Source organism: Octopus sinensis, linkage group LG1, assembly GCF_006345805.1.
Source record: "Octopus sinensis linkage group LG1, ASM634580v1, whole genome shotgun sequence".
In the NCBI taxonomy this organism is placed as follows: Eukaryota; Metazoa; Mollusca; class Cephalopoda; order Octopoda; family Octopodidae; genus Octopus; species Octopus sinensis.
Window position 1 is genome coordinate 112407407 of NC_042997.1, and position 14811 is coordinate 112422217.

Sequence of the window (14811 nt, forward strand, 5' to 3'; positions counted from 1 at the left end):
TCCAGCATTTCTCTCGTAGTTTAAATAATTTATTTAAACAACACTTGCATTTATTTGTTGTATACACCAAAAAATTCACTACATGACATTACCAACTTACTTTGAGTTGGTGAAGAAGAAAATAAACGGGGGAAATACTGTGCCGATATGATGTGGTAAAACTGGACATGTTTTGTGTCTGTGTGTGCATTGGTCATTCAGTGGTGTCTGTTTATGTTCTGTGACCGTTACTGTGTTGGGCCATTCGTGCCGAATATCTGGTTCTCTGTTGGCTACTTGACCGGTGCAAGGCTGTCTCTTGAGAGTTCACCTAGTAACAGCTTTTTGCCGTACCTTAACAGATTGCTGTATTTATAATGGTCAGGACAGCTAGCAGGACAGACATAGCACAGGAGTAATTTCTACTTTTGTAGGTCACCTCCCAGTCACTTGAACCTTAAATGACATGGCTCAAGTCGTAGGTCGAAGGAAAAACTATCCATCACTTTTTGATAGGACAAAGAAATTTCTTTCGCGCCTGTTTGGCCAATGGTGGCTCAGACGAGCGAGAATCCTTAGATTCGGTTTCGAATCTCGGCTCGGAAAACGGAAGTGTTAGTTTTCACAAGTTTAACCCTTTTGTTACTGTATCTATTTTGAGATGCTCTGTATTTCTTTCAATTACTTTAAAGTTATCATTAAGCTAGTGTTAGGAACATAAATTGTGACTAAGGTTTGGTGGAAGATTTTAATTCAAAACTTATAAAAACAAGACATTTATACTCAGAGCCAGAGTTGGTTTCAGCTGGGTTGGTAACAAAAGGGTTAAATATATTTGAGGCATATTGGAACCTGTAGGAAAATAATTCACTGTATTTTGTCATGGAGAATATTTCTTGCTGTAGATAAGAGTGGCTGTGTGGTAGTAGCTTGCTTCCCAACCACATGGTTACAGGTTCAGTCCCTCTATGTGGCACCTTGGGCAAGTGTCTTCTACTATAGAAATGGGTCAGCCATCACCTTATGAGTGCATTTGGTAGAGGTGTGTGTGTGTGTGTGTTTTGAAATCATAGCTGTAAATGAGCATCACTGTCATACAAGCGATGTTCTTCATTTCCAGTCTTCTGTGAAAAGCATGCTTGGCCAAGCGGAAACATTACCTAATTTGGAAACAGGTGAGGGATGCAAACAATAGCAGCAACTGGCCATAAAAGAATCTGCTTTAATAAATTCCGTCCAACCGAAGCAAGCATGGAAAAGTGGATGTTAAATGACGATGATGCACTGCTGAAACCAGGGGTGCATCTAGTATGTCTGTGCATGTTTTATGCCATCAAATATGATAATAAAAGAGATTGCAGTGGATTTCCTCTCAGCTGAGACAAGTTATTGAATACCAACTTGTTACCAGTTCAAATATGCTGGAAGCATACTCAAACACATAAGAAATCCATTCATTTTATTAGGTCATGGAAAATATTTCTCACTGTGAACAAATAGGTGTAAATCCCCTAACCAGATAACTGCTGGATGACTGCAGCAGGTTATCTCCTCTTCAGCAACAAAGTTTGGAGGGAAAAGAACTTTGTTACCAGCAGCAGCAACAGCGGAAGCTCCCTGAAGTTTCCCAATCTGTTCTTCTCCTGGCTCCCATGCTTTGGGAGCACTCACCTTCCTTGCTAATTACATCTCCCAGGTAACAAAAGCTATCGCCTACTTTCATTGAACCATTTGGGCATTTAAGAGCACTTGTTCCCAGTGAGCATGTACTGCTCCAGTTTACCTGTCACATATGAAGTTTACGTTCTCTACTAATCTTCCTGTGATTTCACATCTCTTGTGCGTCCAATGCTTGCGTACAGCACATGGGGTTTATACATACTCTTTGCCTACATTGTGATACTTGTGCCGGTGGCATGTAAAAGAACCATCCAAACGTGGCCGAGGCCAGCGCTGCCTTGACTGGCATCGGTGCTGGTGGCATGTAAAAAGCACCAACCGATAGTGGAAAATGCCAGCCTCCCCTGGCACCTGTGCCAGTGGCATGTAAAAAGCACCCACTACACTCACAGAGTGGTTGGTGTTAGGAAGGGCATCCAGCTGTAGAAACACTGCCAGATCAGACTGGAGCCTGGTGCAGCCTCCTGGCTTCCCAGACTCCGGTCGAACCATCCAACCCATGCTAACAGGGAAAACGGACATTACACAATGATGATGATGATGACTGTGCTCTACATCTCTTATGTTGACTTCCTCTGAAGGTGGAGGAAGAGAGGAATGGCAGCAATGGGACCAAGAAAAAATAGAAAAAGAATTGAAGAAGAACAACAAGCAGCACTGCTGCCACTGCCACCATCCTCGTCCTCCTAACAAGGTCCCGGGGCTTTGATTACACAATGATAATATTCATATAATATTTAGGCTTATCAAAAGTTCATGTTCAGTAATTATTGTTAATTAAAAAAAAGAAAAAAGAAATAAAGGAACTGGTTCCAACAAGTTGTTACCGTGATTTCGGTGCCACTGTTCCTGACATTGGTTCTATTTTTAGCTTGGAAGGAATTCCAGCAGAGAAGCAACTGTCTTCTGTGAAAGCAAATTCAAATTCACATTCTTCGTTGTTCACAAGATAAACGGTTTCTGTTATAGAATGGTCTGGAAAAGGAATCAGAGAGGAGAAAAAAGAAAACATTTGTTTAATAAAGATGATTTGTCTGTGTGTCTTCTTGTTTTGGCATCGCATGGACATTGTTCATCTTTTATCTCTTACTCGTTTCAGTCATTGAAGAAGTTTCAGTCGAATGAATCAACCTCAGGATTTGTTTTTTTCTTTTTTAAACCTGGTATTTATTCTATCGGTCTCTTTTGCCAAACCACTAAGTTACTGGTGTGTAAACACACCGACAATGGTTAGCGAGCAGTGGTAGTGGGCAAACACACACACATGATGGGCTTCTTTCAGTTTTCAGTTACCAAGTACACTCACAAAGCTTAAGTCAGCCTGAAGCTACAGTAGAAGACACTTGCCCAAGGTGCCACACAGTGGGGTTGAACCTAGACCCACGTAGTTGGGAAGCAAACTTCGTATGGCACAGCCATACCTGTGCCTATCATCATCCACATGGTATTGTTCATTTCCAATTTTCGTTGCAAAACCTATCTGGCCATTGGGAAATATTACCTTACTTGGAAACGGGCAAGAATTGCTGACATTAAGGGCATCCAGCCATTGAAAACCTCCCTCAACAACTGTCTGACCCATCTGACCCATGTAAACAAGGAGAGGTGGATGTTAAATGATGACAATAATGAGAATGATGCCAGCACTCAGTCAGTTATGGCAACGAGGGTGCCAGTTGAGAGGATTGAAGCAACAAGTAAAATGTCTTGCTGAAGGACACAATCTACCACCAGGAATTGAACTGCTGACCTTATGACTGTGAGCTGAATTTGCTAGCCACTAAGCCATGTTTCTACACCATGACAATGATGACATCATACACAACATTATATGACTTTTAGATTTATGAGACCTAACTCGTTAGCTACTGATTTATACCTGTCCATTTCTGATCCTTTTAATTAAAACATTTCTTTGCAGGAATCACTTAATTGAATCCTACATTAGAATATTTACTGAATCTGAGACATGGGAACAGAGTTTAACAAACAAGGCATTAAAAATCAGAACCTGAGATTCTACATGAACTGTCTCAGACTTGAACTCCTGAGCAAAAGGAATAAATAGTTGCAGACACGGCTGAAGAGTAACAACTGCAGGCAAACTAAAGGACAGAATAACAGTAATAGGCCCATCTCTCAACTACCATATTTACTCATCCAAATTGTTACTTTCCTCATTACTTTTACCAGTTTGATGGTCTGAATCACTCATTACTGGTCAAAGAATAAATTCCATTCATAATTTGCTAGGGGCTTCCATGGTGTACATGGAGGCTACAGTTATGGTTCCCGCAACGAGGAGGGAGCCAGGCTGCTGGAGTTCTGCGATGCGAATAATCTTATGGTTTGCAACACTAACTTCAGGAAACCTACCAGCCACCTAGTCACCTACCGATCAGGCCGACATACGAGCCAAATCTACAACATCCTTGCCAGAAAAAGGGAAAGACGGCTGCTTATTAATGCCAAAACCTTCCCAGGAGAAGAATGTACCCCACAACATAGACTGGTAGTTAGTGACTTTAGGATCAGGACTAAGAGGACAACCAGAAGACGACCAACATGGAGAAGAAGGGTCTGGAAGCTTAAAGATCCTACGAATGGACAGAAATTTAGAGACATATTACTTGAAGCCTTTGACGAAATAGAAGGGGATATAGCTTCACATGCAGTAGAAGACAACTGGAGGTTTCTAAGGGACAACCTGCTGAGAGCCACTGACCAGATCTGTGGTTGGTGCAAAGTCCCCTCAAGACCCAAAATAACGTGGTGGTGGAACAATATTGTTGACAGGGCTATTAGAGAAAAGAGACAGGCTTGGAAGGACTGGAAGAATGGGGGTAGCAGGGAAGTGTATCAGACTGCCAGAAGGGAAGCTAGGAGGCAATGTATTTAGCCAGAGGGGAAGCAGATAAGAAAAAATTTGCCAATGTTCTGTGCTGTGAGGATGAAAGACATGAGGTATTTTGTGTTGCAAGATAGTGTGTGAGAGAGAATCGTGATGTGGTAGGAGAGAAATGTGTTCGCATGGATGATGGTTCACTTGCGCTAAGTGAGGATGCAAAGAGAGAGGTTTGGAGACGCCACTATGAAAGGTTGCTGAATAAAGAAAATGAATGGGATAAAGAGAGTCTGCCGAATTTCGACCCAACAGAGGGACCAGCTATCCGAGTTGACAGTTCCTTGGGAGTTAAGGCAATTAGAAGCATGAAGACAGAGAAAGCCTCAGGCCCATCAGGAATTACTGCAGAGATGCTCAAAATATCTGGTAGTGTTAGCTATAGCCTAGTCACCCGTATAGTTAACCAGGTGATACATGAAGGAGCCATTCCCAATGACTGGTGTAGCAGCATAATAGTCAACTGCTACAAAGGTAAAGGTGACGCCCTAGATACAAATAGCTACAGGGGTATCAAGCTGCTGGATCAGGTAATGAAGGTTACAGAGAGGGTTATAGCCCAACTAATTAGAGAGAGAGTTAGCTTAGATGAGATGCAGTTTGGGTTTGTGCCAGGGAAAAGTACTACTGATGCTATATTCCTGGTAAGACAGCTGCAGGAGAAATACCTAGCCAAAGATAAGCCCCTGTACCTGGCTTTTGTTGACATGGAGAAAGCCTTCAACAGGGTCCTCCGATCCCTTATCTGGTGGTCAATGAGGAAACTAGGGATAGATGAATGGTTAGTGAGAGCTGTGCGAGCCATGTACAGAGACGCTGCTAGTAAGGTGAGGGTTGGCAACGAGTACAGTGAAGAATTCCGGGTAGAGGTTGGAGTCCACCAAGGTTCAGTCCTCAGCCCCCTCCTATTTATCATAGTCCTCCAGGCAATAACGGAGGAATTCAAGACAGGATGCCCCTGAGAGCTCCTCTATGCTGATGACCTTGCTCTAATTGCTGAGTCACTATCAGAACTGGAGGAGAAGTTTCAGGTGTGGAAGCAAGGATTAGAATCGAAGGGCCTTAGAGTCAACCTAGCTAAAACCAAAGTAAGAAGATAGACAAATCACAAACGCCTTCAGGTAGCCCTGCTCGATCTGTAGAAAAGGCATAGGTAGAAACTCTATAAGGTGCACCAAGTGTAAGCTATGGACACATAAGAGGTGCAGCAATGTTCAAGGAAGGCTAACTAGGAAAATAGTTTTTGTATGTGGCAGATGCTCAGGAGCAATAAACACTGAAAATGCGCAGAGAACAACTTCCACCACATTCCACGGAGAAAAACTAGAAATAGTTGATAACTTCCGTTACCTCGGTGACCAAGTCAGTAGCAGGGGTGGGTGTGCTGAAAGTGTAACTACTAGAGTAAGAATAGCCTGGGCAAAGTTCAGAGAGCTCTTACCTCTGCTGGTGACAAACGGCCTCTCGCTCAGAGTAAAAGGCAGACTGTATGACGCATGTGTACAAACAGCCATGCTACATGGTAGTGAAACATGGGCCGTGACTGCTGAGGATATGCGTAAGCTCACAAGAAATGAAGCTAGTATGCCACCATGGATGTGTAATGTCAGTGTTCATACTCGACAGAGTGTAAGTACCTTGAGAGAAAAGGTGGACCTAAGAAGCATCAGTTGTGGCGTACAAGAGAGACGTTGTGGCGTACAAGAGAGATGTTTGCTGGTATGGTCATGTGACAAGAATGGATGAAGATAGTTGTGTGAAAAAGTGCAATACCCTAGTGGTTGAGGGAACCTGCGGAAGAGGTAGACCCAGGAAAACCTGGGATGAGGTGGTGAAGCACGACCTTCGAACTTTAGGTCTCACCGAGGAAATGACTATGGAAGTATGCTGTGCGTGAGAAGACCCGGCATGACAAGTAAGACCATAACCCGTGGCCTCTACTTGGGATGTAGCCAGTCCACTTATGCATACCTTTCCTTCTTGGGACACAAAACCCTACTTGTGAAGACCTGTTGAGGCAAGTGAGAATCAGAATCAAAATCAAAATCGATCAACATCAATGGAAATTAGAGCTGTGATACGAGTGCCGGTGGCACGTAAGCGAACCATCTGAACGTGGCCATTGCCAGCACCGTGCCGACGGGCCTCCGTGCCGGTGGCACGTAAAAAGCACCATCCAATCGTGGCCATTGCTAGCCTCACCTGGCCTCCGTGCCGGTGGCATTTAAAAATGCGCCATCCGATCGTGGCTGTTTACCAGCCTCGTCTGGCACCTGTGTCGGTGGCATGTAAAAAGCACCCACTACACTCATGGAGTGGTTGGCTTTAGGAAGGGCATCCAGCCATTGAAACATTGCCAGATCAGACTGGGCCTTGTGCAGCCTTCTGGCTTCCCAGACCCCAGTTGAACCGTCCAACCCATGCCAGCATGGAAAGCAGACGCTAAATGATGAATTTCCTTGGCTGCAAAGAGCCTCAGCCTTGTTTGTTTATAAGATAAAGTACAGGGTTTAATCACAAGTTCGTTCCATCACAAAAAGTTCCATTTTTTTAATTAAAAACAAAAGTAAACCACAGCTGGGCGGGGGGCACCATTAACCTATTTCTTTACTACCCACAAGGGGCTAAACACAGAGAGGACAAACAAGGACAGACAAATGGGTTAAGACAATTATATCAACCCCAGTGCGTAACTGGTACTTATTTAATCGACTCCAAAAGGATGAAAGGCAAAGTTGACCTCGGCGGAATTTGAACTCAGAACGTAACAGCAGACGAAATACGGCTACGCATTTCGCCCAGCGTGCTAACGATTCTGCCAGTTCGCTGCCATTAACAAGTCATAAACCTGACTACAAAACTGCAACATGATCTATTGTCTATTTCTTTAGTATTTTGTCTTCTTTTTTCTGCTTGTTCCTTCATTACCATTTTACCAGGAATCCGGTAGAGAATACGTTTAGGCTGTTCTTGCTCTACCAGGAACAAAGCATGATGGGGAGTTAGAGAAAATTCAGTCTTAAATTCTTTGTTTTAACTGAAACTGAAACACAACAAAAATCACAGAAGTGGTCTTCATTCTGGAATGATTTCCAAATGGAAGAATTTGAACTTTTTGATCAGAAATTAATTTTAAGGTAATATGATAAAGGAATACTTACCAATGACCAGGCGCTTGAGCAATACATGTGACCGGTCAAATAAGATGTCAGGGTCATGGACATTGGCGACAAAAAGGAAAGGGATTTTGGTACTCTTTTGTGCAATTTGGAACTCCCAAAAGGATTCACTGTAACCGATTTGATAGGGCATGAATTCAAATACCATCTGATTGGGGAGAAAGAGAAAAAAGAATAAGATTCTTTAAGAAAGCTATTTCTGTTTGTCAGCTGAGAATGAAATTTCATAAAGGAAGATGATGATGATAAGATGCAGACACGATGGCAATAAGAATAGTAATGGTTACTGATTTGAGAACAAAGCCTGCAATTTTTTAAGGGAAGTCGGATGGTCATAATCAGTACCTAAATGATATTTTATTTTATGGACCCTGGAAGGATGAAAGACAAAGTTGACCTTAGTGTGGATTGAACTCAGAACATAAAAGAGCAAAAACTATGAAACATGTCAGCTTCTGATGCTTCAATGATTTTGTCAATTCAAATAATAACTTCACTCCATGAATCTTCAAAGAAGGTGGCATAGAAGTGCCACTGTGAAAAGGCTGATTAATGTGGAGAATGCATGAGAGGAGGAGAGTCTGCCAAATGTGGACCCAACTGAGGGACCAGCTATCCAAATCAACAATAGCTTAGTGGATAAAGCAATTAAGGATATGAAGACAGGGAAAGCTCCCAGCATATCAGGAATCACTGCTGAGATGCTAAAAATATCTGGTGGAGTGGGGTATAGTCTAGTCACCTGTATAGATAACCAGGTTGTCCACAAGGGAGTCATACCCAACAATTGGTCTAGCAGCATTATAGTCAACTGCTACAAAGGTAAAAGTGACACCAGAGACGGAAATAATTACAGAGGTATCAAAACTGCTCAATCAGATCTTGAAGGTAACAGAAAGGGCCATACCGTAACTAATTAGGAAGAGATGCAGTTTGGTTTTTGCACCAGGAAGAAGAAGTACTACTGGTGATATCTTCTTTGTAAGGCAAGTGCAGGAGAGAAGCATTTCAACAAAAATAAAATGCTGTACATGGCATTTGTTGACATGGATACAGCTTTTGACAGGGTCCCTTGCTCCCTCATCTGGTGATTGCTGCAGAAGCTAGTGGGTAGATGAGTGGCTGGTGAGAGCCATTCAAGCCGTGAATAGGGATGTAGTCATTAAAGAGAAAGTCTGTAACAAATTCAGTGTATGGGCAGGAGTTCACTAAGGCTCGGTTCTCAGCCCCCTTGTTTACCATAGTCTTCCAGGCCATAACAGAAGAATTCAAAACTGGTTGGTTGTGAGAGCTCCTCTATTTTGTTGACCTTGTTCTTACAACTGAATCTATAGTAGAACTAGCAGTATCACCCGGCATTTCTCGGGTTTGTTTCAACCCTTTAGAATTGGAATTTTTGAAAAGTAAAAATTTTGCATTATGTAGCTTGTTATTCTCTTTATTTCTGGTTGAAATATACCGAAAAATGGCAACACAGCAGTCAAAAAATCGTAAAAAATAAGGATTTTCATAGAAAAAAAAGCACCTTTTTGATGTAAATAATTTTTGGTCTTAACATGGTCCGATTTGAATTTTTTCTTCTACAGAAAGAAGAGCAAGTCTTCTTCTACCCTACTCTCAATTTTTGTCAACTTGCGCCACAGGGTCTCAGAGGAGATAGTGTTAGTTGAAGGCTACCAAACCTGCCATACACAGACAACTTCAGCTTTATATATATAGAGAGAGATTTGAGAAATTCCAGGAGTTAAAACAAGGCCGGGAATCGAAGTGACTCAGAGTTAATCTAGCAAACCAAAATACTAGGAAGAAGGAAAGCAGAAAAATTGCCAATTTCTTCAGGGAAATGTCCCTGCTCAATAATGCAGAAAAGGTGTAGGTAGAAATTTCCAGTACAGGCTAGGGACACATAAGATGTGCAGTGAAAATACAAGAGTGCAAAATCACCTCAGCTTTTTTCCCTGGTTTCACAGACCCTTGGGTAGTTAAACAGTTGAAGCCGATATTGCTCTTCTGTGGTTTCTCATCTTGATAAATCCATTCATAGGTGTATTTCTCATTGGTTGGGTTGAAAATTGGAAATGATCTACAATGGATAAAAAATGGTGAAAAATACAAGGAATATCAAATTGGCAACCCACCATCATCAACATCATTAGCATCATCATCTTTGTTATCGTGTCATCTTCAATGTCAGCACCATCATTACCACTCTCCCCTCCTCCTCATCACCATCATCAAAATTATCATGTCATCCGCATTGTCACCCACATCACCACCATTGCTGTCATCATCAAGATCGTCATCACATAGTCTTCATAGTCATCATCATTACCACTCTTACCACCAACACCACCACCACAACCTCCACCACCATCACTACCACCACCACCACCACCACCATCACAACCACCACCACAACCTCCGCCTCCATCACCACCTCAACCTCCACCTCCACCACCATCATCACAACCACCACCACATCTACCACCAATACCACTCCAAGATATATTCTTCCATGGTGCCTTGTGATGGCCTGCATATCAAAGGATTAGTCCCAAACCTTTGAAATCCAGAAAAATCAAAATCCTACGGCTTCACTTGTATTCTTCTTTTTCTCAGGACTCCATCCTCTTCATTTCCCCCAGTATTCCAGTCTATTATCACGACAGAGCAGTTCATTCCCCATCACCCATTATCAATGCTCATCAAACACAAAGGTCTCTTCTCTATATAAATCACAAGATGCCTCTGCTGATCAGCCATTCTTGTCTAGCAATGATTTCTCCATTTCCTGCTGGCACCAGTGCCACATATCTCTGCAAGTCCTTCCCTCAAGCCTCTCATATATTTCTCCCCATCAGTCCTGCCCACTCATCCAACCCAAGCCTCTATATCACTTCATCTATTCTCAACAACCCAATGTCCCTTGAGGCTGTATTGGTCTATGTAGCTAAATAGTTGAATGATCTCCCTTGCAAGAAATATCATAGAGTAACCTCTCTTTTCTAAGTTTCTCAAAGCATCCGTATCATAAGATGTGATTCATAATTATTCAAGAAGCTTAGTGTTTCTCTTGGAAGTTTCTAGAATGTCTGGCATTCCATTAATAAAAACAGCTTACTAACCCAGCTCTTCGCTTCTTAGTTGATTAGACTTAGAGCAATTCTCGTCATTGCTATGTCCGTCTATTTCTCTACGCCACATGACTGAAAGCCACCACTGAGCTGTTATTTCTATATTTCCTATCTCTCAACTTTCTTGCATAGATTATTTCATTCAACTAGATTCTACATTTTGATTCCTTGTATTATCACCGATAAAAGAAATAAATATATTTTTCTGTGGTAAATGTATATAGACCTTGAATTTATTCTTTCATCTCTTTATGACCTCTTGTAATAACATACACACAGTCACATCAACACCTTGTACTGACTATATATTCCACTACAAGGGTGTGTCTTCACACATCTTTGCCATCATCTCTCTCTCTCTCGCTATTGCTCTCTTTATCTTACTCTCCAATTCACTTCCTTTTCTTTTCCAACTGGAGTCTCCATGTATCTGTGCTACAACAAAACACCTATGTCTGGCTCCTCTAGACCCTAAATTTTTCAACTGGCACAAAACCACACACCCAACTCAATACTACTCCTTCTTCCAAGGTACTTGAAGACCCTGTCAGTATCAGTACCACATTAAAAGCACCCAATACACTCTGTGGAGTGGTTGGCACTAGGAAAGGCATCCAGCAGTAGAAACCATGCCAAAGCAGACAATGGAGCCTGGTGAAGCTCTCCAGCCTTGCCAGCTACTATCAAGCCATCCAACCCTTGCTAGCAAAGAAGATGGCCATTAAATCATGATGATGATGATGATGATGGAAAGAAACAATTTCAGGCCCAATATTTTAGAAAACACAACAGTCATTTTAAGGTAAATTGGGTTTTAAATGGAGCAAACTTACTTGGAAATTTTTGATTGCAGTCCGACACATTCTAATTCAATGACCCGTGTATTGGGATCAAGGACAGCAGAGGGAGGTGCTCCAGCAGGGCCACATTGCTTTGGGTCTCGGCGAGCATTGCGGACGTAGTCAGATTCTTTGACATCAAAATGGCAATAAGGCATCAGGCCTTTGGCTTTTATCATAATGGTGGGCGCTTCGACTTCTTCTTCAAGGTTGGGAATACTAAATAGTGGAAAGGAAAACAAATGTAAGTAGAGAGGGGGGTGTAAAAGGAAGAGAAGAAAAAGGAGGAGGGATGGAGGGGACAAACAGGAGGCAGAGGGAGAGAAGCCTAGAAGGGGAGGAGAGGTGTGGGATTGGAGGAGGAGAGGGTGGGGGCAAGAGAGGACAGAGAGGAGATAGAGAAGAGAGAGGGGGAGACGAAGAGGGGGAATAGAAAGAAGAGATGAGGAAGAGGGGAAGAGGAAGAGAGGAGGAAGAGGAAGAGGAAGAGGAAAAAAAGGAGGAGGGATGGAGGGGCGAACAGGAGGCAGAGGGAGAGAAGTCTGGAAGGGGAGGAGAGGTATGGGATTGAAGGAGGAGAAGGTGGAGGCAAGAGAGGACAGAGAGGAGATAGAGGATAGAGGAAATAGAGGATAGAGAGGAGAGAGAGAGGGGGACAGACGAAGAGGGGGAAGAGAAAGAAGAGATGAGGAAGAGAAGAGATGAAAAAGAGAGAGGGAAGAGGAAGAAGCGCGAGGAAAGGAGGAAGGGGAGGAGGTCGTCATCTCACACTGTTACAATGGCCAAATTGATTGCTTAATGAGAAATTGTTTCCTCAACATGCAGAAGGACAACAGTAATGGCAGACACCAGTTGGATTTGAACTCCAAATATAAACTGAAGAACTTAAAGCATTGTCAGAAAGGTCAATATTTATTACCCATAGGGGGCTAAACACAGAGAAGACAAACAAGGACAGACAAACGGATTAAGTCAAATACATCAACCCCAGTGCATAACTGGTACTTAATTTATCGACGCAGTAAGGATGAAAGGCAAAGTCGACCTCGGCAGAATTTGAACTCAGAATGTAAAGACAGACGAAATACCGCTAGGCATTTCACCCGGCGTGCTTAACGTTTCTGCCAGCTCACCGCCTTGGAAGCAAGCTTCTTACCACACAACCATGCCTGTGCCTCATACGTATTTTAATAACTCAGAAAGCAATCCACATTTAAAAACTAATAAAGCAATTTAACGTAACTTTCATTACCAACAAACAAGTTTTCCAGAGACTTCCGCAGCTTTCAAAGGAGAATATTTCACAGTAAATGTGCAGGACATATCGGCAGCTATGGTGCCATAATCTGGTTCAATGGTGATCGGAATGTAAGTGTCCATTTGTACAGAAGGACTGCGGTTTGGCTCTTCTTCTGGCAAATTACTGCTCAAATGAATGTCATCCAGCACAACTTGCCAACTGTATTCCAGTTGAACGATTCCATTGTTTGTTAAACAAAATCTACACAAAATATAAATAAAAAATAAAAATAAAAACATTTCTTTCAATCATTTGTAAACTTCAATGAATTCCATTAAAAAATTCTATATTGGAATTTTATTTTTTACATGTTTCAGGCACTTGGCTGTGGCCATGCTGCAGCACCACCTTGAAAGGGTTGTAGTCGAACAGGGTTAATTTTTTTAAAGCCTATTCTATCGGTCTCTTTTGCTGAACTGCTAAGTTACGGGGACATAAACACACCAACACTGGTTGTCAAGCGGTGATAGGGGACAATTATAGACACACAGACATATATATATATATATGTGTGTGTGTGTGTGTGGTGTGTGTGTGTGTGTGTTTTTAGAAAAACATAAATTTGGAGAAGCACCCTCCAAGAAGCAGAGCAGTCTACATTAATTACTGGTTAAGGCTGGTTTATAGAGTAAGAATCATACACTTGGGAACCTGGGTCCCTGCGTCAACGGAGCAGGAGCTACAGGCTATGTGTAGCCGAACACACAGAAATCCTCAAGGGCTCACACATACCTATTTCTTTACTACCCACAAGGGGCTAAACACAGAGAGGACAAACAAGGACAGAGAAATGGATTAAGTCGATTACAGCAACCCCAGTGCATAACTGGTACTTAATTTATTGACCCCGAAAGGATGAAAGGCAAAGTCGACCTCAGTGGAATTTGAACTCAGAATGTAGCGGCAGATGAAATACTGTTAAGCATTTCGCCCGGCGTGCTAACGATTCTGCCAGCTCGCTGCCTACCAGAGACATTACTGAACTCCAGAGCGGGGATTTTCAGGCCATGCTTGCATTTTGGGAGATTTCTGCTGGCATTTTTGGAACCACATAATAGCAGTAAGAGCGAAAATGACACCACAGTTGGAAGTTGATTGCTGATGGGAGAGAGAAAGAGATAACTCTCAATTGTTTACCCTCATCACTGAAAGATGGCGACATGGCTGGAGGGTGACAGCCAGCAGCAAAGGGAGATTATCCCCTTGTCTACATCCATATCATTTCCCCCTCTATATTTTAAAGAAGTCATAGGCCAACAGATCTTAGGGTCTGAAGATACACCATAAAGGTATCCTTTATGGCGAGAAACCCAGGACCCTATAAACCAGCCTTCACCGGTAATAAATATCTCTCTCTCTCTCTCTCTATATATATATATATATATACACAACAAAAGAAAAAATAAGGGAAAAAAATTTTCTAATGCCAAATATGCCGAAAACAGACACAAAATTTCTATCAATGGCCAGCATGTTAAAAAATACCATTAAAGGTTAAATTTATAAACAGCTTATAAACCAGGGCAAAAGAAAAAAAGAAATTTTCTAATGTCAAATATGCCGAAAACAGACACATTGTCAATAACCATATAATTTATCACTATAAGCACGCATCTCGAAGTAAGCCGGCAGAAATTTCTAAAAATTCTGTTATTATCATATCACACCCTATTTCAGAGTTAATTCATAAGAACCTTCTCTTCGTCAGTGATAAATGCGGCAAAGAAATAAATGAAATATTTACTTATACCTATGGAAGAAGCAAACACTAAGTCATGAGCACAATTAAGTACCCCAA

At 42.1% G+C, this 14811-nt stretch overlaps 1 protein-coding gene across 1 annotated transcript in view; it reads right to left on the bottom strand.

The window, feature by feature from the left end:
• Positions 1 to 14811, bottom strand: part of LOC115212270 (hydrocephalus-inducing protein-like) — a 158402-nt gene that overhangs the window by 38550 nt on the left and 105041 nt on the right. Inside the window, exons 26-30 of the mRNA XM_029781112.2 lie at positions 12966 to 13214; positions 11708 to 11932; positions 9685 to 9823; positions 7723 to 7888; positions 2487 to 2634 (exon numbers count right to left, since the gene is read on the bottom strand). Of these exons, the coding sequence (XP_029636972.1) occupies positions 2487 to 2634; positions 7723 to 7888; positions 9685 to 9823; positions 11708 to 11932; positions 12966 to 13214 (927 nt within the window). The remainder of the gene's footprint in view (positions 1 to 2486; positions 2635 to 7722; positions 7889 to 9684; positions 9824 to 11707; positions 11933 to 12965; positions 13215 to 14811) is intronic.